This window comes from Muntiacus reevesi, chromosome 8 (genome assembly GCF_963930625.1).
Source record: "Muntiacus reevesi chromosome 8, mMunRee1.1, whole genome shotgun sequence".
NCBI classification, from domain to species: Eukaryota; Metazoa; Chordata; class Mammalia; order Artiodactyla; family Cervidae; genus Muntiacus; species Muntiacus reevesi.
The window spans coordinates 71,704,621-71,726,654 of NC_089256.1; the positions used below are offsets into that span (position 1 = coordinate 71,704,621).

At 34.5% G+C, this 22,034-nt stretch overlaps 1 protein-coding gene across 10 annotated transcripts in view; it reads right to left on the reverse strand.

The window, feature by feature from the left end:
* Positions 1-1,045: 1,045 nt before the first annotated feature.
* ECT2 (epithelial cell transforming 2) overlaps positions 1,046-22,034 on the reverse strand; it is a 56,479-nt gene continuing 35,490 nt past the window's right edge. For all 10 annotated transcript variants that reach the window (XM_065942564.1, XM_065942563.1, XM_065942570.1 and 7 more), the window contains 8 exons: positions 21,082-21,163; positions 18,557-18,635; positions 18,045-18,164; positions 15,510-15,648; positions 14,035-14,189; positions 6,557-6,664; positions 5,412-5,558; positions 1,046-2,330 (listed from right to left, as the gene is read on the reverse strand). In XM_065942564.1, coding sequence (XP_065798636.1) covers positions 2,241-2,330; positions 5,412-5,558; positions 6,557-6,664; positions 14,035-14,189; positions 15,510-15,648; positions 18,045-18,164; positions 18,557-18,635; positions 21,082-21,163 — 920 coding nt within the window. In that variant the 3' untranslated portion in view covers positions 1,046-2,240. The remainder of the gene's footprint in view (positions 2,331-5,411; positions 5,559-6,556; positions 6,665-14,034; positions 14,190-15,509; positions 15,649-18,044; positions 18,165-18,556; positions 18,636-21,081; positions 21,164-22,034) is intronic.

Below are 22,034 nucleotides of genomic sequence, written 5' to 3' on the forward strand. Positions count from 1 at the left end.
AACCTGGGTCTCCCACATTGCAGGCAGATTCTTCACTGTTTACAGATTCCCGCCAGGGAAGCCCCAAATAAGATTAATGTTTCTTAAAATGTCCAAGGTTATCCATAACTCATAAAATAAGTTGGGAAGTTTCCTTTCTCTCTTCTCTTTAAGAATTTGTAATTGGTATTAGTTCTTCATTAAATATCAAATAGCATTATCCAGTGAAGCCATCTGGCTCTGGTGATTTCTTTCTAGGAATAGTTTTAAACATGAATCCATTTCTTTAGTGTTTATAGGAACATCTATATGTGTTCTATTTCTTCCTATATCAGTATTAATAAGTTATATTTTTCTATAAATATGTGCATGAGAATTATGGTATTCTGCTGTGGTAATGAGTTCCAGTTCGCTCATATTTCCCTGCATCTACACTCCTGGGTAACAGTACCTTTTCACACTGACTCTAAAGCTCCCTTTAAAGTTAAAAGTAACTACCTGATATATTTTGCCAATGAACATCCAGTACATTTCCAACTTCATGCCTTATCTCATGTCATTTCCTCTTCCTGGAAAACCCACATATTTGGGGGTAACAAGTTATTGTTTAGTCACTGATTTGTGTCGTCCGACTCTATGCAACCCCACGGACTGCAGCCGCCAGGCTCCTCTGTCCATGGAATTCTCCAGGCAAAAATACTGGAGTGGGTTGCCATTTCCTTCTCCAGAGGATCTTCCTGACCCAGGGACCAGACCTGTGTCTCCTGCATTGGCAGGCATATTCCTTACACTGAGTCACCCCAGGAAAGTCCAGAAAAAATGCATACATGCTTATCAACACAAAATTTTATATAAACTATCATAGCATTCACTACTTTCATTCTGCAGAGTAGATTCCAGATTAAAGACTCCTAACTTACATACTGCCCAATATTAATAGAGGGAGGAATAAGCAAATAAATATGGAAACAAATACACAACAGAGTAAAGGTTGATAAAAGCATTCATACTGGCCTATGAAAATTTGTATAAAAGAAGTGTTTAAAATATGAAACATAAACTATACTTGAGTTTTAGGAATTTATTTGCAAAGGTCTTCCTAATAAAACTGCTTTTAAAATATAGCAATAAAGGATCATTCACTATTTAAAAGTGGTACATATGTGGCACAGAAAAAAATCCATAGTTAAAGTATTATAACAGATAATTGAAAATTGTTAAATGACAAACATTTGCAGTACTCCCTAAACAGGTAGGAAATAACAGTGCATTTATTCATAGGAACTTGATTATTTTGTAGTACTATTGAAACCCTATTATGAAAGATAAAATCAGAGTTTGAAAAATATTTTACAACAGCAAGTAAGTGTATTTCAATTTTACATTTAATTATGAGGCCACAATAAAAATTTAACCATACACATATCTATGCATTTTACAGTAGATTAGCCAACTTAGCAATTATTTCATGAAGAGTATAAACCACTTTACCACAATCTCCTCATGGTCTTATCTTTCCAAATAAAATACCACACACTGTCAAACTAAACCAAGTGACTAATGGCTAAAATCACTATAAAGTATACTGGCCCTTAAACAAGTATACATCAGTATCATGTTTGTGCAAAATATATATGATTTTTTAATCCTTTTGTCTTTATCTCAATTTGCAAGTAAATTCTGAAACCACCTCCTTTAACTGTTATTCTTGTCAACAGTGGCAAATCTTTCAAAATCCACATGCGATATCTTTACTTATAAAATAAACTGCAAAAGGAGCAGTTAAATAACTAAACAGAGTATGTGAACCAAGAACCCACTATTCAGAGGTCTATGTAGGTTTTCATTTGTGATATCACTTGATTTCTAAACAAACTGAGATACATATTTATTCCCAAAAATTCATTCATGGACACTATACAAAGAGATTTACAGCAGTATTTGGCATCAACCAATAAAATTTATTTACTGTATCATGTGGCAAAGTTACTATTATCATGAATAACTTAAATGACTGGTCTTCAACTGGATTCAACAAAGAGAAAAATTACACCAAAATCAATATAACTTTTTACATGAATTAACTCAAAAAATGTCAGAGGTTAACCTTACTCTTTCAAGAAAAAAATAAAATGGCATAGTTTAGTGTTACCTTCTTTCCAGCTTTCACCAAGTGCTAACATTAAGTACCATTTAAGTCAGTTTCTTATTTGAGTATGAGGTGCTTTTAACTTTGCACAAATTAAGATTTTTTTTAAGTTTCATATCAAATGAGTTGTAGATCTACTTAAAGTATGGCTTCTCCTTTCAAAGAAGGCAGGAAGACTGACAAGGGAGGGAGATGGGATGCCCTGTAAAGACAAATGTTTTATAATTAAAGTAAGATATAGCTTAGGATCATACACACTATTTTTGCATTTTACAAATTATCATAACAAGTAAGACATCTGAAAATCTAAACTCTTTAAAGAAATAGAAACTTAAAATTAGGAGGGAAGGGTTCCTATTATTAGGAACACATAGAACTGTTTTAGCATTCTGAAGAACGAGAAAAATGGATACACTGGTTTACTACATATTAACTCAAATGAAAGAGATAAATGCTTACTGCTAGTAGTGTTACTTCTGTAGATATTAATGATTTAGTGTTTCAGGTGTCTTTTTAAAATTATAAATTAGAAGACAAATTTTTGAGGTTAAAAAGACAAACCACAATGGTTTCTTCTTAATCATAAGCAGAATTAAGAACAGTAAAATTACTTCATGGGAAATAACTTTCTAAATTAAAAGCCACACACTCTGAAAGAGTTTTTATATTATGTGTGCAACCCATATTTACATGTGTGTATATATGATTTTGCTTCATACATGACTGAGCAAAACAGCAGTGCTTTTAATAATAGAGATTACTAACATACTAAGCTGTCTAAACTTCATTATTTCAGAGTGTCAAAGTTAAATATCATCAGAATTAATAACAAAGAAACAATACCAAAAAGTAAAGAAGGGATATAAATCAAAACCAATTATTATGAAAAGTACTATTTTAACAGACATGAATGGTTAACTATTCCCTGGAGAAGGGAATGACAACCCACTCCAGTATTCTTGCCTGGAGAATTCCATGGACAGAGAGGAGCCTGGAGGGCCACAGTCCATGGGGTCACAAAGAACAGGACACAACTGAGCAACTAACACACACAAACTTAGAGCCAGCAAGGTAGCTGCTAAGTTCTCATCAAAAGTTTGGAGAGTTTAAAGAGCTGGGTTGGTAAAGTATTACCACTCAGGTGACAGCAAAGCAATGATTTAAGTAGATAGTATAAAAGTTTACATTTTCCTCGGGTAAAACCTTTATGATTCGCCATATTAAAAGCATAAATATTACACAAATGTCATAATTCTAAGATTAAGAATCATATTTGGAATATAAATCCACTTCATAGGACAATTACTAACATTTTAAAATAATTATTTCCATAAATAAGAAAATCTAATGGGACTGATTTTTTCAGGCCTTATGAGTAAATTATCTTGTAAAATAGTTTTATGTGCCAATAAACAAAGAAACTCCATTAAGCCTAAGTTGTTGGGATTTCAAAGCAGTTATAAAGTTGTGAATTCAAAAGTCCCCATTCACCTAATTAGTGATTCAGTGGAGAAAAATACTTTCTTTTTTCACAATAAATACAAATTTCAAATAGCTAATAAGCTCACATTAAACTTCATGAGGCTTGTTTCCATTACTGGTTGACATATCTCCTAATTCTTCACAAATATCAAAGATGACTTGGATAGAACTTTTTTTGAAATTTGATAATTCAGAATTTCCTTCTAGCAACTCTGAAAAACTAGCTCATGAGGCCGAATGACGTACAGATCGAAACCAGAAGATTTGAGAGCGCCCACCAGTAGAGTCTGAGCGCTGAACATAACCATGCTTAGTAAATCCAATTACATTGCTTGTGGAAACAGAATGGGTAATCTGTTAGAACAGAAATAGGCAACTGAGAAGAGGACAAGAATGTCTTAAAGATACTTTAGGTACTTATTTATATTATTCACATAAAACTGGTAAAGCCATAAGTAATAAATATTCATTTTCCAAAGATTTTCTATAAAATTCAATTATCTTTATTTGAAAAGCAGTAATATTTATAATAGTTACAACAGATGCAGGAAATAAAAAAGGGATAGTGCACTGGGCTTCAGAAAGTTTACAATTTAATTTTAGTAAATGAATGTTTACTATACTTTGTCAATTTCAATACTTTTTTTCATTAACTAACTTCTTTGCAAAAATTTATATTATCAAACAAGTATGATTTCTCTTCCACTGGAAGGTTAATCTTGATTACAAATCTGTATAAACATATTCATATTAAGCTATAACCTTTGGTGTATAATAACTGAAGACTTAACTAGCTTTATAAAAAATAAGCTATTGACTATTATGTGCCTTTTTTGTATACATTTTATATAACTAAAGGTAACTATTTATAAAACACCAAGGTGTTACCCTTGAGCACTTTGTGTATAGTAACTTACTTAATCCTTACAACTACTACTTTAGATTCGTTTTATACATAGTGAAATTGAAACAGAAAGATCTTTAATAAGTTGACAAAAGTCAAACAGCTTGTAAACAGCAGAACTGGGATCTGAACTTAGGAGTTTCAGAGTTCCTGCTCTTAACCACTACTCAAACTGCCTCTGAGAAAATAATCACATCATATATGTGAGATAGAGTGTGTGTATTTACCCTTTACAATAATACCACAGGGTAAGTACTCCTTTCTTTCATCTGCAAGTTGGGGATAAGAGAAAACAGGAAACTTGCTAAAGGACATATAGCTAAGAAATGACAGTCACCTGCCTTTCTTAACCTTAGTAAGTTATATTAAAAATAATTTTTAAAAAGAACAGATACATCACTATTTAGTGACAGTAATATATGTTAAATGTATAATAATTCTGACACCATTGGGAATTTGGATTGCTCAGGAAACATTTAAAAATAAACACATGGATTTAGTACCCATAAAACCTTTTGATACTCACAACTTCAGCCATTATCTGTTCACAGAAATAAAAGGAAATAAAACTCAGTCTCTGCTATATTATTGGAGTCCATCTATAAATAGAACTATCCTTATGTATGTCAATAAAGTGATAGGCTAGACCGAAACATGTTGCTTTCTTAGAGATTAACATCTCAATCCTAATAAAATTTCATATCAAATAAACTACACCGTAAGTAAGTCTCTAGTTCATTAAGTAAGGTTTTCTAAGTTATCTTAACCCAACAATGAGGTTAGATATTTCAAAAAAATTGGTGAAGATATTAAGATTTCTACCTTTAAAAAGTCAACAAATTTATACCAACTCAGTAAATTTGAAGACATTTAGCCCATTAAATCAAAATCACTTACTGCTAATGACGATGTGCTAGCCAGACGACTCATTACATGCTTCTCATTGCTAGAAGGACTTCTACCCTCTGCTGAACTTTGGGATGCCATAAGAGCCCTTCGGAGAGCTCTTTTTGGCGTTTTGGAGAAAGAGAATGCTCTTGTAACCTAGAATTAAAACAAGATACAATTAATTTAACAGCCTAGATAAATCTAATATAATTGATTAGAACAATTGTATGTAAAACAAAGCCAAATTCACATTAAAAGTTTTTCTATAAAAAATATGGAGGAATTTTTGTAGAAAAAGTATATGGCAGAATGAGAATATCTGGACAAAGCAGTGAGAAAATGTAGTACATTGTGGATTATGCCATCTTGCATTCATAGAGCACTAGTTCAGCAGAAGAAAGTAGGAAGGAAAATTTAGCATGAGAAGAAAGCTTGGTGTTGTCTAATTCTGCTATAATTCAGTTGTGAGATCGCTGATCCAAAGCCACTTAAACCTCAATTTAATTGAAAAAGGGTAGGACTTTATTTGAATCACCATTGTTAATGTTTATCTACTATATATCATTCATGTTAAATGCAGAGATACAATGATGATTAAAGTATGCAGCCTCCCCTCAAAGGCAAAGAAAACAACAATCAAAAACTTATAAACTGAACAACAGACTCTGGCTGTAAATTTTACCTATAAAATTAAAACTCTAGTTCTACTTTTAAAAAACCTATTACCAACATTCTTGTGTAGTCCTGAACAACCTCCATAAGGTAAGGTAAGGTAAGATAAGTAGGAAAGTTATCTTCATCATTAGAAGTCTGAAAAACAGTATGTTAAGGAATAGATCCCAGGTTTCCTGACTCTATTGTGTGTCCTTTGCTGAAAAATATATAAGCCCATTTCTAACATGAATGCACACATACTTAAAACACCATCAGAAATATCAAAGTAACTAGAATGGGAAGGGTAAAAGCTATTACAATTACTGTGCCAAAGAATTCGCTAAGCTTATCTATTATCTCTGCAGGCCATTTCCTAAGACCAAAAAACAACTCTGTTTTATGTACTACCTTCACACTGACATCTACGGCTATGTTATTTTAATATACTCTGAAAAGTACATTTTGGAGACACGGTGAATAATAAAATCACTGAGATTTACCTTTTTTGAAGTCTTTTTTATTGCTCTAGATGCTCTACTCAATGTACTGTCCATATCTTTTGTATTTACTTCAAAGGATTCTGGATCAGCAGTGTAAATAAGATTCTCCTGTTGAAAATTAATATTAATTTTTAAAATAATAAAATAAAACTACACAGCTGTTCCTAAAATCGAACCTGTAAAAACTTACATGCACACACAGGTGCTTATATAAATCAAACTACTCAAGATTTTTGCTGTGTTTGACATAATTTCTACTCTAAAATTAATTTATGGGCTCATAAAGTATATAACAGAAAGACAAAAAATGATTAAAAAAATCAGACATTTTTATATTTTTTACAATGTATGTGTGAGTATAGAAATATTTTCTCTTCCACATAGCAAAGGTTCTCAAAAGAAAAGACACCAACTTAGGGCATTTTAAAATGTACTATTTGAAATGCAGGAGAAGAGTTCAACTGAAGTCCTTGAATATCTGAATTTATAAACATTTTTTAGTAACAATATTTCACAACTGGGAAGAATTTTGTGGCTTAAAACAGTATAAATTAGGATATAGATTAATTGTTTGCTGCCACCTTGTGGTTAATTTTATTTTATGAAATACTTTCATTAATTGTTTATATTCCAGTTCTAGAATTACTAGCCATCCTGTGGCTAGTACTTCAATAGATTTTATTTTCAGCATTTTTCCATTAACTGTTTACACTTCAGAATAATAGTTACAAATTTAGAAAAGACTGCAAAAGCCATCTAGTTGGACACTGTGATAAATTTAGGAATAACCTCTATAGTAGGAAATCACTACACTGCAGAAATCCATTTTATATAAGGATACATAGGATTATGAGAAAAAAATTCTTCCTTATAATGAACAAGTTTTTGGCTTCACAAAAAGCTGTCTCCATTATTTTCCTAGCCAGCACTCTGTTGTATGCACTTACTGTATTTCTTTCAATGAACCTTTGTGTGGAGCAACACTTTATTTATAACAATACATTCTTGGCCCACAGAAATTAAAAAAAAAAAAAACAACAACAACAAGGACCAGAGCAAGATGATGCAATAGAAGGACATGGAACTCACCTCCTCCCACAGACATATCTGTATGTAGAATAAAACTCACAGAATACCTGCTAAATACTGGCAGAAGAGTTCATAAAACCAAAATGCAAGAAAGATCGCCACATAACAGGGTAGGAGAAAAGAAAGAAAAGGGGAATTGGGACAGGATCTGTACCCCTGAGAGGGAGCTATGAAAGAGGAAATGTTCCTTGACACGGGAAAACGCTTCACCAGGAGGGAGATCAGTGTGGAGAGAGAGAGCTTCAGAGGTTCGGGAGAGAACACAGCAAGTGGTCTGCAACAAGTAGAGCAGAGGGAGGCCTGCACAGACGGCCCAGGCCATCTCACTGCAGTCCTCAGCCTGAGAGGCATGTCTGCTTGGCGCACACAGGTGCTCAGTTGTGTCAAACTCTTTGCAACCCTTTGGACTACAGCTCGTCAGGCTCCTTTGTCCATGGGATTTTCCAGGCAAGGATACTGAAGTAGGTTGTCATTTCCTTCTTGAGCAATTTTCCTGAACCAGGGATTGAACCCAGGTCTCCTTTATTGCAGGTGGATCCTTTACCTTCTGAGCCATCTGAGAAGGTTGGGTGCTAAAACCTGGGCTTCAGAGGACAGACCTGGGGTGAAGCCTGGAGTTGTCTGCATGAAGACTGCCTGAAGGGGCTTGGAGTGTGATCCAAGCTGCAATCTGGCACATATGCAAAAAGAAGACCGGATCCGCCACTGAAGCCCCACAGTTAACCTGCAAGCTCAAAGGAAGGGTGGAGCACAGAACAGCAGCCTCATTCTCAGTGCGCTCACAACAGGCCCAGCTGCTCATTCAGAGGCCAGGCTGCAGTCCTAGCCAACTGCCTTACAACTCAGAAAGCACAGCTGACCCTTACCGTCCCCGCGGCTCTGCTATCCGTGAACTGAGTGCCTGAGATGGCCTGGTAAACTAAGGGGCTGCAGGACACTGGCGTGGACTACTGTGCTTCTGTGGCTGGGGCAGGTCTAGAGACAGAAGGCTCTGCTGGTGCTCACATGCAGAGGCAGGCCGAGGGTCTGGGCTGCCTCAGTAGCTCCTACAGCCAAGGCGGGTCCAGGTGCTCAACCCAGCCATGCTGGTCCCAGTGCCTGACCTCAGGAGTTGTGTCAACAGATCTGTCCTAGTAGCTTTGTGAGTAGAAGACCTGAGGGTTACCAGAGCTAACTATCTAAATCTCCACAGATGAGGAGGGACCAAGGGGTGTGCCAAAACCTGTACTCTGAGAAACAGCACGATAGTGACAGGCAAAATCACAGGGTGCACTTTCCCGTGGACAAGTCCTTCCCCAATATTCACTGGGTGGCGTCTCTCCCAGTGGGAGCATTCCAGTGCTATCTACCTCACACTGTAGAGGGCACCTATCCAAAAGGGGGCAGACCCTGCCCCAGACAGAGTTGTAACAACCACAGAGCAAAGAGAAGGCTACACTCAATATCCAGTACAGGCTCTGGTCATCGGACAACAGTCACGCCCTCATCAAGGGGATAATGGATAACACACAGAGAGAAAAAATGTGGCAGGCATCCACACTAAAAACAGTCTTGGTACAAAAATATTACACTCACGAAAGCTACACAGGGACACGCCCTTATAAAAACCACCCTTGCAGACCATGGTGGATAACTGTTTCTCCTTAATTCACAGACTTAGAGAAATAGAAGTAAAATGAAGAAGAGGAACCACACAATTAAAAGACCAAGAGAATTCCCCTGAAAGAACAGACGTCTCCAGTCTACCAGATCCTGAGTCCAAAAAGGAGATAACGAAAATAATGAAGGAGTTAAGAAATGACATGTATAGAAATAGAGATTACTGTAAAAAAAAAAAAAAAGACCTATGGAATAATATAAAGTATCCAGATCTGTGCATAATAGGAATCCCAGAAGGAAAACAAAGAGAAACAGGAAATTTAAAATGTATTTGAAGAAATTATGGCTGAAAATGTTCCAAATCTAAGGAAGGAAACGGAAACCCATGTATAAGAAGGACAGAGGGTCCCAAACAAGATGAACCCAAAGAGACCTACACCAAGATATACTATAACTAAAACAATAAAATTTAAAGATATAAAGAGGATTCTAAAGGCAGAAAAAGAAAAATAAAGAGTTAATTACAAAGGAATCCCCCCATAAGGCTGTCAGCTGATTTCTCTACAGGGTCCCAAACAAGATGAACCCAAACAGACCTACACCAAGATATACTGTAACTAAAATGGCAAAAGTTAAAGATATAAAGAGGATTCTAAAGGCAGCAAGAGAAAAACAAAGAGTTAATTACAAAGGACTCCTCCCACCATGAGGCTGTCAACTGATTTCTCTATCTACAGAAACACTGAAGGCCAGAAGGGAGTGGCAGGATATATTCACTCAAAGTCTTAAAAGGGAATAGCCTGCAGCCCAGGACACTCTATACAGCAAGATTATCCGTTAGAATAGGGAGAGATAAAGAACTTCTCAGGCAAGCAAAAACTAAAAAGAATAGAACAATATTAAACTTATCCTAAAAGAAGTATTCAAAGGTTTCTCTAAATAGAAAACAGAAAAAAAAATCTACACGAAAGAGAAAATCACAATTGCAAAGAAAATCAAGAGAAAATCACAATTGGAAAGAAAATCACTTACATAAGCAAGTACAAAAATTTTTTAAATAAAATAATTTTTTCTGAAAGTAATGATAACTACAACTAACACCAAAAGAGTAAATACAAAGATGTAAAAGAGGACATCAAAATCATAAAATGTGGGAAAAGAGAGTATAAAAATGTAGAGTTTTCTCTTTTAAAGAATGTGTTTGAGCCTATATGACTATCAGTCTAGAGCAAGTCAATATAGTTGTGGGTTAACACACTTGACAGCCAGGGTAACCACAAATCAAAACCATGTAACAGGTTCACAAAAAGTAAAAGAAAAGAAAAAAGTATAATACAAAAGAAAACCAGCAAACGAAAACAGGAAAAACAGAAAAGAACAAAGAAGAAACAGGAACTCAACTGGAAAATAAGGCTTAAAAATGGAAATAAATACATATCTATCAATAATTACCTTAAATGTCAATGGACTAAACACTCTAATAAAAAGACAGTGGCAGACTGGCTTTAAAAAAAAAAAGAGCCTACAACCTGCTGCCTGTAAGAAACCCACCTTAGGGCCAACGACACACAGATTGAAAGTGATGAGACTGAAAAAGGTATCCCATGCAAAGGGAAGTGACAACAAAGCAGATCTAGCAACACGCATTCCAGACAGACTGTAAAACAAAAGTCATAATGATAAAAAAGGACACTTTATAATGATAAAAAGGGTCAATATAAGATGAAGATATTACACACATTTAATACTTATGCAATATGCAACATATGCAATATACAAGTACTTAATACAAAAAGCAAGTATTAACAGACATAAAGGAAGAAACTGACAGGAATAAAACAGTAAAAGACTTTAACATCTCATTCACATCAATAGATACATCTTCCAGACAAAATGAAAAAGGCAGCAGAGATCTTAAATGATACAATAAAAAGGTAAGGCTTAACTGATATTTTCAGGAGATTACATCCAAAAAACCAGAATACATTTTTTATAAGTACACACAGATCAATCTCTAGGATTGACCACATACTAGGACACAAAACAAGACAGAACAAATTTAAGAGGACAGAAATTATTTCAAGCATCTTTTCTGATCACAATAGCATGAAACTAGAAGTCAATCTTAGAAAGAGAGGGAAAAAAAAGCTTATATGGAAACTAAAAAGCATGCTACTAAAAAAAAAAAAAATCAAAGAGTCAATGATGGAATCAAAGAGGAAATCAGAAGACACCTTGAAACTACTATATACTCTTGACAAAGGAGGCAAGAGTACAGAACTGAGGGGGAAAAAAGTCTCTTCAGTGCAGTGTTGGAAAAGCTGGACAGATGCATATAAATCAAGGAAGTCAGAACAGTCTCTCACACCATACATAAACTCAGTAAACACCATTCTCTTTTCCAGGAGATCTTCCCAACCCAGGGATTGAACCTGGGTCTCCTGCCTTGCAGACAGATTCTTTACCATCTGAGCCACCAGGGAAGCCCCAAATATATGACATGACACCATAAAACTCCTAGAAGACAACATAGGCAAAACATTCTCTGACATAAAAGTCCAATTGTTTTCTTAGATCAGTCTCCCAAGGCTACAGAAATAAAAGCAAAAACAAGCAAATGGGACCTAATAAACTTAAAAGCTTTTCCACAGTAAAGGAAACCATAAAAAAGAAAAGACAGTCTACAGAATGGGAGAAAACATTTGCAATGTGCCCAACAAGGGATTAATTTCCAAAATATACTAGCAGCTCATACAACTTAATAACAAGACACAACTCAATCAATAACTAGACAAAGACCTAAATAAACACTTCTCCAAAGACATACAGATGGACAGCAGAACATGAAAATATGCTCAACATCACTAATTATTAGAAAAATGAAAATCAAAACTACAAAAAGGTACCGCCTCACACCAGAAGGAAGGGCCATCATTAAAAAGTCTACAAATAACAAAGGCAGAGAGGGTGTGGAGATAAGCGAAGCCTTCTACACTGTTGGTTGGAATGAAAATTGATGCAACCACTACAAAAACAGTTCCTTAAAATCCTGAAAATAAAAAAATAAAAACTAACAAACAAAACCAAAAAAACCTTAAGATAGAGTTGCCATATGACTCAACAATCCCATTCCCAGGCATATATCCAGAGAAAACTATAATTCAAAAACATACAGGCACCCCAATCTTTATAGCAGCACAATTTACAAATCACAATAAATTTTACAGCAGCACAGCTTACAACTTCCAAATCACGGAAGCAACGTGGTAGATGAACGGATAAAGAAGATGTAGAATAGATACACAATGGAATACTACTCAGCCATAAAAAAAGAGTTTAAGAAGGCCATGCAGTAACATGGATGGACCTGAGAATATCATGGGTTTCCCAGGTGGAACTAATGGTAAAGAATCCACCCGCCAATGCAGGAGACGCAAGTTTGATCCCTGGGTTGGGAAGAGCCCCTGAGGTAGGAAATCACACCCCACTCCAGTATTCTGGCCTGGGAAACCCCCTAATGGGCTACAGTTCATGAGGCCACTAAGAGTTGGACATGAATGACTGAGCACACACATGCACACACACACAAAGATTATATCATATTAAGTGAAGTAAATCACAAAGAGAAAGAAACACTATGTAATATCACTTATATGTGGAATCTAAAATATGACACAAATTAAATTATTTATAAAACAGAAACAGACTCACAGACATAGAAAACGTAAGAACTTATCATTACCAAAGGGGAAAAGGTGTGGGGGAGGAATAAATTAGGATTAGCAGATACAAACTACTATATATAAAATGGATAAGCAACAAGGTCCTACTGTACGGCACAGGGAATTATATTCAGTATCTTATAATAAACCATAATGGAAAAGAATATGAATATATATGTATAACTGAATCACTTTGCTATATACCAGAAACTAACACAACACTGTAAATAAACTAGACTTCAATTAAAAAAAAATTTTTTAAGTCTCTTAGTTTTTCTAAAGTTATGTAAATACCCTAATCAAGTATTTATAAACAATAATAATTATACCTCAATGTCTTTGAAGATCAGATTTAACTTTAAAAAACATTTGTTTCCCACAGAAAATGCCCAAGGCAATCTACTACACTGAAAAGGGTCATCTATTTATACATTCTCCTCCATCTAATGTATCATTTGTGCAAATATGAAGGGATCAATATCTATCACATATCCCTCCCATATATGATGAAGAAATCAAATTATCTTTTAATGGACCTATACTTCATCCAAGATCTATCACAAGCTACCTGATTTTGATTTTCTCATATATGTTCATTTTAATCTGTACAGGATAAAAGTGATAATATATTTACAATGGCTTTTAAGAGACTGCACTGATAAAACTGGATTGGCAGCTTGCCTGACAGGAAAAGCCACTTGCTACAGCTCACCACATTGCTCTCAGTAAGGTAATAGGACAACAGAACAAAACATTCTCTCACAAACAGCAAAATCAAAGCACATAAACGAACATGCAAACTCCAAAAGCTTCACTAAAGCAGAGTCACAGGAGTTCTAAGGCTACGAGGGCCTATCTGTAAGCTAGGGATTCAAAAAAAATGTTGCATGTGTCTATACATTTAAATATCTTTTCCAAAACAACTTTTAAATCAGTTTTCCCCAATAAACACAAAACTAAAACTCTCCTGTATTCATAATTAACAAGTCATTAGAAATATACAGGTTTAGTATGTACACTACCATGGAGTTTATAAACTTTCCTTACAATAGTGGTTTAAGAACTTACAGCATCTGCTTTACAAATGGTGTTGGCTACATGTCGACATAGCATCTTTAGCCAGTTTTCTTTTGGAAGTTCCTCTGATGTCATCTGGAAACTGAGCAGCACATTTGCTTGCTCTGTTGGTGGCCTCACAAGCAATGCAAAAGCATTATGGCAATCTAGGGTTCCAGAATAATCACAAACACTGCATGTTAATCCTTGGAAAATGACAGATTTAACACAAGTTTAGTTCCCTCAGAGCAAGAAAATTCCACTGAGTTATCTCTTCTCTATCCAGTAAATTATCTCTGTCTCTATCTTTGCTGTTCCCTTAGTTTTTAACTGGACCAAGAGCAGCATCATATTATGCTGAAACATTGGAAAGAATAATACATACCATGTGAGGACCAACAATAGTAATTCAATGTTGTTAGGTATGCAGTATTTTCCATAACATTTAATATTTTCTTTAATGAAGCTTTAAAAAATTAGATCATTTCTTAGAATTCTAGAATTTAAGTTTTAAAGTGACACTTTAAGAATAATTCAACCTACTTAAATCAATGAAAGAAATAAAATACTCAAATATTAAAACTGTTACAAAAGGTTTTCTGATCAAGATGCTAAAACAGAACCTATTTTAAACAGTGAAGTCTTCCATAATTATAATCCAAAAAATATAGACGATTTAAGTAAATGGTCTATGGAGCCCTTAATAAATCCAGAATTTGACAACCGAGTAAAGAGAGCAATGTAAGTTGCTATTCAAGTTTTCTTTGTTTCTCACAAATTGAAAGCTTTCCTTCATTCGAGGATAGGATCACTGATAGAACCAGCTTACATTATAAAAAATATATGCCTAAACAAGCAAAATATTGCCAAGCATACATATCATTAGTTACTATTTTAAAAAATGATATTGCTTATGGTAGGTATAAACTTTTGCCAATCTCAAGCCTTCAAAGAACCCTCTCTTAACATTCCCAAAGTTTAGAGTAAAAGCATTCCTTAATATACATGAGCCCACATTGAGTCTACCATAGTTACTTTGGGTATATTTACTCATGCATATCTATTTCTGGTGATATCCTAAATGTATCCCTCACAATGCAGCCACTGGCAACAGGAAATGTTGTAAGACGTGGATGCACAGGTATTACACAACAACTGCTTTTGGATTCTGAAGGAATAAGCTTTGGTGTGGGAATGGGGAAAATGGGCACTATTTTAACCCATTTAACCATTTAAAAGCTCTTTGTATCTTAAGAAATAGAAGATATTTTACAGAATGAAACAGTACTTTCTATTGAAAAAAATTAAAAATCAAATCAGTTCCTAGAAATGTAGTGGGATAAAAGTAAAGAACAACTACTTTGCCAGAACTAATCAACAATATTGAAAAATACTTTACCAGTTTAAAAATATACATATAAGGGAATTAAACCTTCAATGAATATAAACTATTTTTATTTAGCCAACAGTTTATACAATGACCATACCTTCTGTCTCTCGTATGTCTAGCACCTTCTTAATCTGAGAAAGAGGCATTAGATGAATATGCTTAAGAGAAGCTGGGGGTCGGGTCTGGCCATGAGGACTCCTAAAAGTACCAATAACCTTGTGTCGTTTTCTTGCTATCTGATTATTGGAGGAAAAAAAAAGTTGATGTCAGTAACAAAAACAAACACAAAATGCTTAAAAATAAAATGGCACTAGTCACATAAATCTATATGCAGCTCATTTAAGTATTAGTCATTCCAAAATTATTATCTGTAAGTAGCATAGTTACTATGTGACAAATTCATACATGTAACTATGTAACAGAATTGTTCACATTCAAATGAAAAGAGCTCAAAAGTCAGCAAAACAGATGTATGGAAAGGATCCCAGAGGTGTGAAAGAACTTAGAAGCATTGTGAGAAGTAATGGGATCAAAGGATGATGGAATCTTCAATAAAAGGCCTTGAATTCGGAAAGGAGAATAGTTGCTCTGGGATCACTGCCTTGGGTTCAAAAAAATAACTGACTTCAGTTTAAGAACAGAATTCACAATTATCTCAGATCCCATGCAAGGAACTGAGGATAAAGGAGCGAATAATACAGAATTGGCTCTGGTTCTCATGACACTTACATACTATTGAGAAATAAGAAAATCAAAGTAACAGTATAAATCAGTGTAAATTATAAAGTCAAGGTGCTGATATAACTTCAATTAAACTGGGAACTCACCAAAGGGAAAGACAGGTAAAGTATTGCTGGAGAAGACAGGAGCAAAATCAGAAAGGATCCTGTGACTCATGATGTACATAAGTTCTGAGAATTTTATAAGGTCTTTAAACTTTTCATTTCCATGAAATCATAGTATATTATTTTGTCCTTTTTAAAAGAACATCTCTTTTGGGCTTATGAAAGTGAAAGTCGCTCAGTCATGTCCGACTCTGTGACCCCTTGGACTATAAGTCCATGGAATTCTCCAGGCCGGAATACTGGAGTAGGTAGCCTTTCTCTTCTCCAGGGAATCTTCCCAACCCAGGGATCAAACCCAGGTCTCCCGCATTGCAAGTGGATTCTTTACCATTTGGGCTTATAATCATTACTAAAAGACACTAACACAAAATAATTTAGATAAAGTTACTTAATGAATTGAGATTGATTGGTCATATTCATCATGATGAATATGACAAAGTAAGGTTGAAATATGTACTATCTGTGTTGGTTAATGAGAAAAGATCAAAAGGCAGTATCACATTCACAATGATGCAGAAATATGACACAGATCTATGATAGATACCAAATATTAAAAGCCCATTTACATTAATATGGTGAAAAAAAGCTATTCTTTAATTTCCACTATAATATTTAAATGTACTTTTAATTTAGCTAAGTAAAATAAAAAAATTTTAAGGCTTATTTTAAAAAGGAAAAACAATGACAAGTATTAACACTGATGATACAAATGCTAGTCCATCAAGGTAAGAACTCAAAATATAGATATATCACCTGTCATGTCTAAGTGAAGTCAGTTCAGATCTTATTCATTTTAAATGTTTCTAACATTTACCATTCTCTTCATTTCAAATTTGCTCTAAGTTTTGTTTTAAAAAACAAACAAACAAACAAACAAACTAAAGAATAAGAGCTTATAAATCTAAAGATCCAAAATTTGGGCTCCAAATTTAATGTTAGAAATAGAACTGTTACAGTTAATGTGATTTTGACATGAAGACTAAAAGAGAGTAGGAAAAAAAGGCAGTGAATTCAGGAAGGATGAAGGAAGCAAGAGGCCAAGCTATGAGATAACAGACTTGGAGTCTACAAGGAATGACCAATGGCACGAATTAAAGTGGAAGGTAAGTCAACAAGCCAGTTGTAGAAGACATCACAAAACTTGAAGGGGAAGTAAAATAAAAAAATTTAAAGTAAGCCATAACTCTCCAAGGATTAAAGAGGATAAAGACCCGGGTTCAATCCCTGGGTTGGAAAGATCCCCTGGAGAACGGAATGGCTACCCACTCCAGTATTCTTGCCTGGAGAATTCTATGGACGGGGAGCCTGGTGGGCTATAGTTTCATCAGCAGGGATTTATAATTCATTATATTAAATAATCAAGTTATGCTCTTCTTCAACAAACTATGGATTTCTCTTCTGGGAAAATGTACTTAATTTTAAAAAGAAGTCATACTTATTTTGTAAATCTTGAAGAAATATACATACATACAAGAAGTTCCTAAAATTCTTGATCTAGGCATTTATTTGCATGGAAATAAACTAAATTTTCATTTTGACATGGATTTGAAGTTATGAAAAATTATCATACTTCTTAATATTAGGTCTTCTCCTAAAAGCATTCAATTTATAGCATTAAACCAACAATTGGTTTCATCAAAAAAGTGATTAAAGTTCACTTTACTTCAAACTTTTTAAATCAATTAATGTAATTAAAACTTATTGTTTCAATCAAAGCTTAGTTTTAACGATTCAATGAAGTCACACAAAACAGCAGTGTTATTACACTGTATTAAAGACAACTTTACCTCCAGGCAGTCATTGAAGAGGAAGAGAGTTACTTGTTCTCCTCTGTCACAGGGGTGCTCACCTAGAGAAATTGTTTCAACTCGCTGAACTAAACTTCGGTGAGAAGATAAAAGATTAGCCTGAATAGATTGAAAATATTAATAAAAGAGATTACTTCATGGTAAATAATTTTTAAAGTTATAATTAAAATGAAAGTTGTGCCAAGATTCTGTTTATATGATAACTGGCAGAATCTAAATACAGCTGACCTTGAACAACACAGGTTTGAGGTGCACTAGTCCACTTATACAGTTTTTGTTTTCTTTAGTAAATAAATACTACAGTATTACATGACCCATGATTGGTTGAATCCATGAATACAAAAGCACAGAAACAAGAGTGCCAACAATAAAGTTATATGCAGATTTCCTACTGCTCTGGGCAGGGGTTGGTGCCCTTAACTCCCAGTAGTTCAAGGGTCAACTACAACAAAAAGAAAATAAGTTGACAATCATCAAAAATGAATACTTACTGGACATCCATCTACCTCATAAACAACATCGAAAATTTGCTTTTGAGCTTCTGTTTTTCTCTTATCCTCATTAATATGGCTGAAAATGAATAAAGTTATTTTTAAAACAACAGACTATAAAAACTGTATATATACACATCTTGTGTCACACACAGACACACACAAAATCCCTCCATGTGAATATATCTTAATTTTGATAACTCTATCAGTTATTATATTCCCTAAAAGTATCCCACTACACTAAAAAAATTTTCATAGAATCCCTCAGAAAAGTAAGTTTTGCTTTACTCCTTACTATATTCTCTCTCGCTCTCTTTAAACTATATTCATTATACACTTCCTAAAATACATTACACTGGTATAAACTGCAGGTTCAGAAGTTCTAAGTTCAGGTAAGGTTTTATGCAAATCATTCCCAAATTATATGCTAATCATTTCACTGAAATAAAAATTAAGACTATTGCTTCCAGACAAGATGGAATAAGAGGAAAAATATATATACTTTGCCTGAAAACAACTAAAAAATCCCCCAGCAAAGTATAAAGAAAGAGGCTTTTCAAGTCACCTCAAGTCAATGTCTCAAACAATGCAAGCCTAATTATATCCTATCTACAAAAGATACACTTTACATCAAAGACATGAATAGACTAAAAGTAAAATAATGAAAATATCCAATAAGAGCACAATATACATGGTACCTTCACCAGGTTAAGCCATAAAATAAGCCTCAGGAAGTTCAAAAGAATTGAAATAATACAAAGTATATTTTCTATAAATGGTGAAGTGAAATTAGAAAATCAGTATCAAAAGGAAACTTCAAAAATTCACAAATATGTGGTAATTAAACAACAAACTCCTGAACAACCAATAGGTCAAGACATAATCACAGGGGAAATCAGAAAATAGTTTCAGGTAAAAACAAAAAGCAAGAACATGACTAAAGTAGTTTTTAAAGGGAAATTTACAGCTATAAAAGTAAACAATTAAAAAAATAAGCTCAAATCAATAACCTAATCTTCTACTTTAACACACTGGGGGTGGGGGGGGGGGGGGGAGGTGAGAGCAAGCTAAATCTAAAGCATGCAGGAAAAAGGAAATCAAAAGTTATGAACTAGAGACTATAAAAATAATAGAAAAAGATCAACAAAATTAAAAGTGTCTTTCTTTTATGAAAATACGTTAACACTGACTGCGTAATTCAGTTTGTAGAAAGGATCAAGGTAAAGAATGTGTATGTTAAACCACAAAGTGTTAAAAAACACTACTATCCTGATCCCAAAATAACGAACCAAAAGCATGACGGTTGGCTGATCAACATATAAAATACAAGGATAAGCAAAAACCAAATATGCATCATGCTTTCAGTAGCAACAGAAGCTCATATCCATTAATTTGGGCATTATTCTACTGCTGGACCCTTTCACTAGAGCTGGTAACTTCTATCTAGGAGCTCCTTACAAGTATTTTAAGAAACTCTATTTCAGGACTTCCATGGAGGCAGTGGATGAGGATCTGCCTGCCAATGCAGGGACCACAGGTTTGATCCCTGTTCTGGGAAGATTCCACATGCCACGGAACAAGTGAGCCTGGGCACCATAAATGCTGAGCCCACACACTGACACTACTGAAGCCTGCATGCCTGGGGCCAACAAGAGAAGCCACTGCGGTGAGGAGCCTGCACACTGCAATGGTGAGCAGTCCCTGCTCTCTGCAACTAGACAAAGCTTGAATGCAGCAACTAAGGCCTCGTGCAGCCAAACAAAGAATCCAGGTGCTAGGTTTGAGATTTTTTTTTAAAAAAGAAACTCTATATCATACAAAAGCACCTCATGGAATCTCAGAAGCTATTTAATTAAATTAACTGAATATGCTTATATGTAAAGTTCAAAAAGGTGCTATATCCTCATCCTGAGGAAGCAAAACAATTAACAGCAATAGAGCTTTTAATTCTGATCGTATTAGTCAGAAAAAATTTCTGATCAATGCTGTCTCAAAGTTAGACCTACAGTAAGCAGCTTAAGTTTAATAATCAATTTCCCCTAGTAAATTTCATTGAGTTTGTACTTTGAACACATCTCCAACAAACCCTACCAATTTAAGTCCACAGAATTCAAAGTAAGCAAAAAAAGTCAAAGCTAATGTGAAAAACATATTTTTAACTTTTTCATTTCATCATGGTCAAATTCCCAAGTTCCATTTGGGTAGTTAATAAGAATATGAAGACAAAAACAAGCTAAGACTGGAAAAACATAAAGAAAATGTCTATTGGTGCATTTATAACATTTTCAAATTTCTAAACCACTGTTACCCTCTACATAAAAGTATACGTTCACAAGTATGTTTTTGATTAATCATATCTTAACAATATTTCTAACATTTTAATATGTGACTACACTACTAAAAATAATTTAGATACTATTTTACAGAATTTTGTTACTGATCTTTTTCTATTTACAATTCTAATTGTTCCACCAATTCCACTGTAAATCTAAGGAACAACAAAAAAACTGCAATAATGTACTTACGTCATTACTTCCTTTAGTGATCCAATAGCTTTTTCCAGAGTGCTTTTGTCAGGATTTTCTTCAGATGTGTGCTTCTTAAGATCTGTAATATTTTATCAAATATTTTCTCTATGATTAAAAGAAATTCAATGGTTTTCCAACTATGACTTAAAAATGCTGTCCACTGTGACAGACACAGGTTAATTTAAAAAAATAGTATCTAACTTTTCCTTTCAAAAAAAAGTTTTTATACAATGATCCCTTAAGAATGAGTTTCCCAGGCGGTGCTAGTGGTAAACAATCCACTTGCCAATACAAGAGACATTAAGAGATATGGGTTCAATCCCTGGGTCAGGAAGATCCCCTGGAGGACGAAACGGCACCCCACTCCAGTATTCCTGCTGGGAGAATCCCATGGACAAAGGAGCCTGGTGGGCTACAGTCCACAGGGGTGCAAAGAGTTGGTCACGACTGAGTATCTGAGCACCCTTAAGAGCTCTCTTCTTAAATGTATTAAATAAGTTTCCACATTTTTTCACTGAATAAATTTTCAGAATATGTACCAGATTTTCTTTCACTATTTCAATTTCCTTCTAGTAAAGTCTGATGACTCCTAAATTCTTCAAACTCTCTCTGAATTCATGATCCTCAATTAACTGAGAAGTCATTATACATGCTGTATTCCATAGTGGGGCGCATGGCTCCATCACAGAGAGCGGCCGGTGTGAAGAGGAGGTTTCGTTTAGTTTATAGGTTCAATGAGGTGCTTAGTCTTTGACTCTTCTTACCCAAGTTGCTGATAATGTTCTACCCAATGGTTCCCTATATCGTCCCCCACCCACCACCTAATCTTTTAAGTGGAATAACAGAAGAAAGGCTAAGAAATCAAGTTCATTTTAGTCATGACAACATTTGATGGATTGCTATTAGTACTTAATAAAACAACAATGAACATAAATAAGAAAAGAAATAGC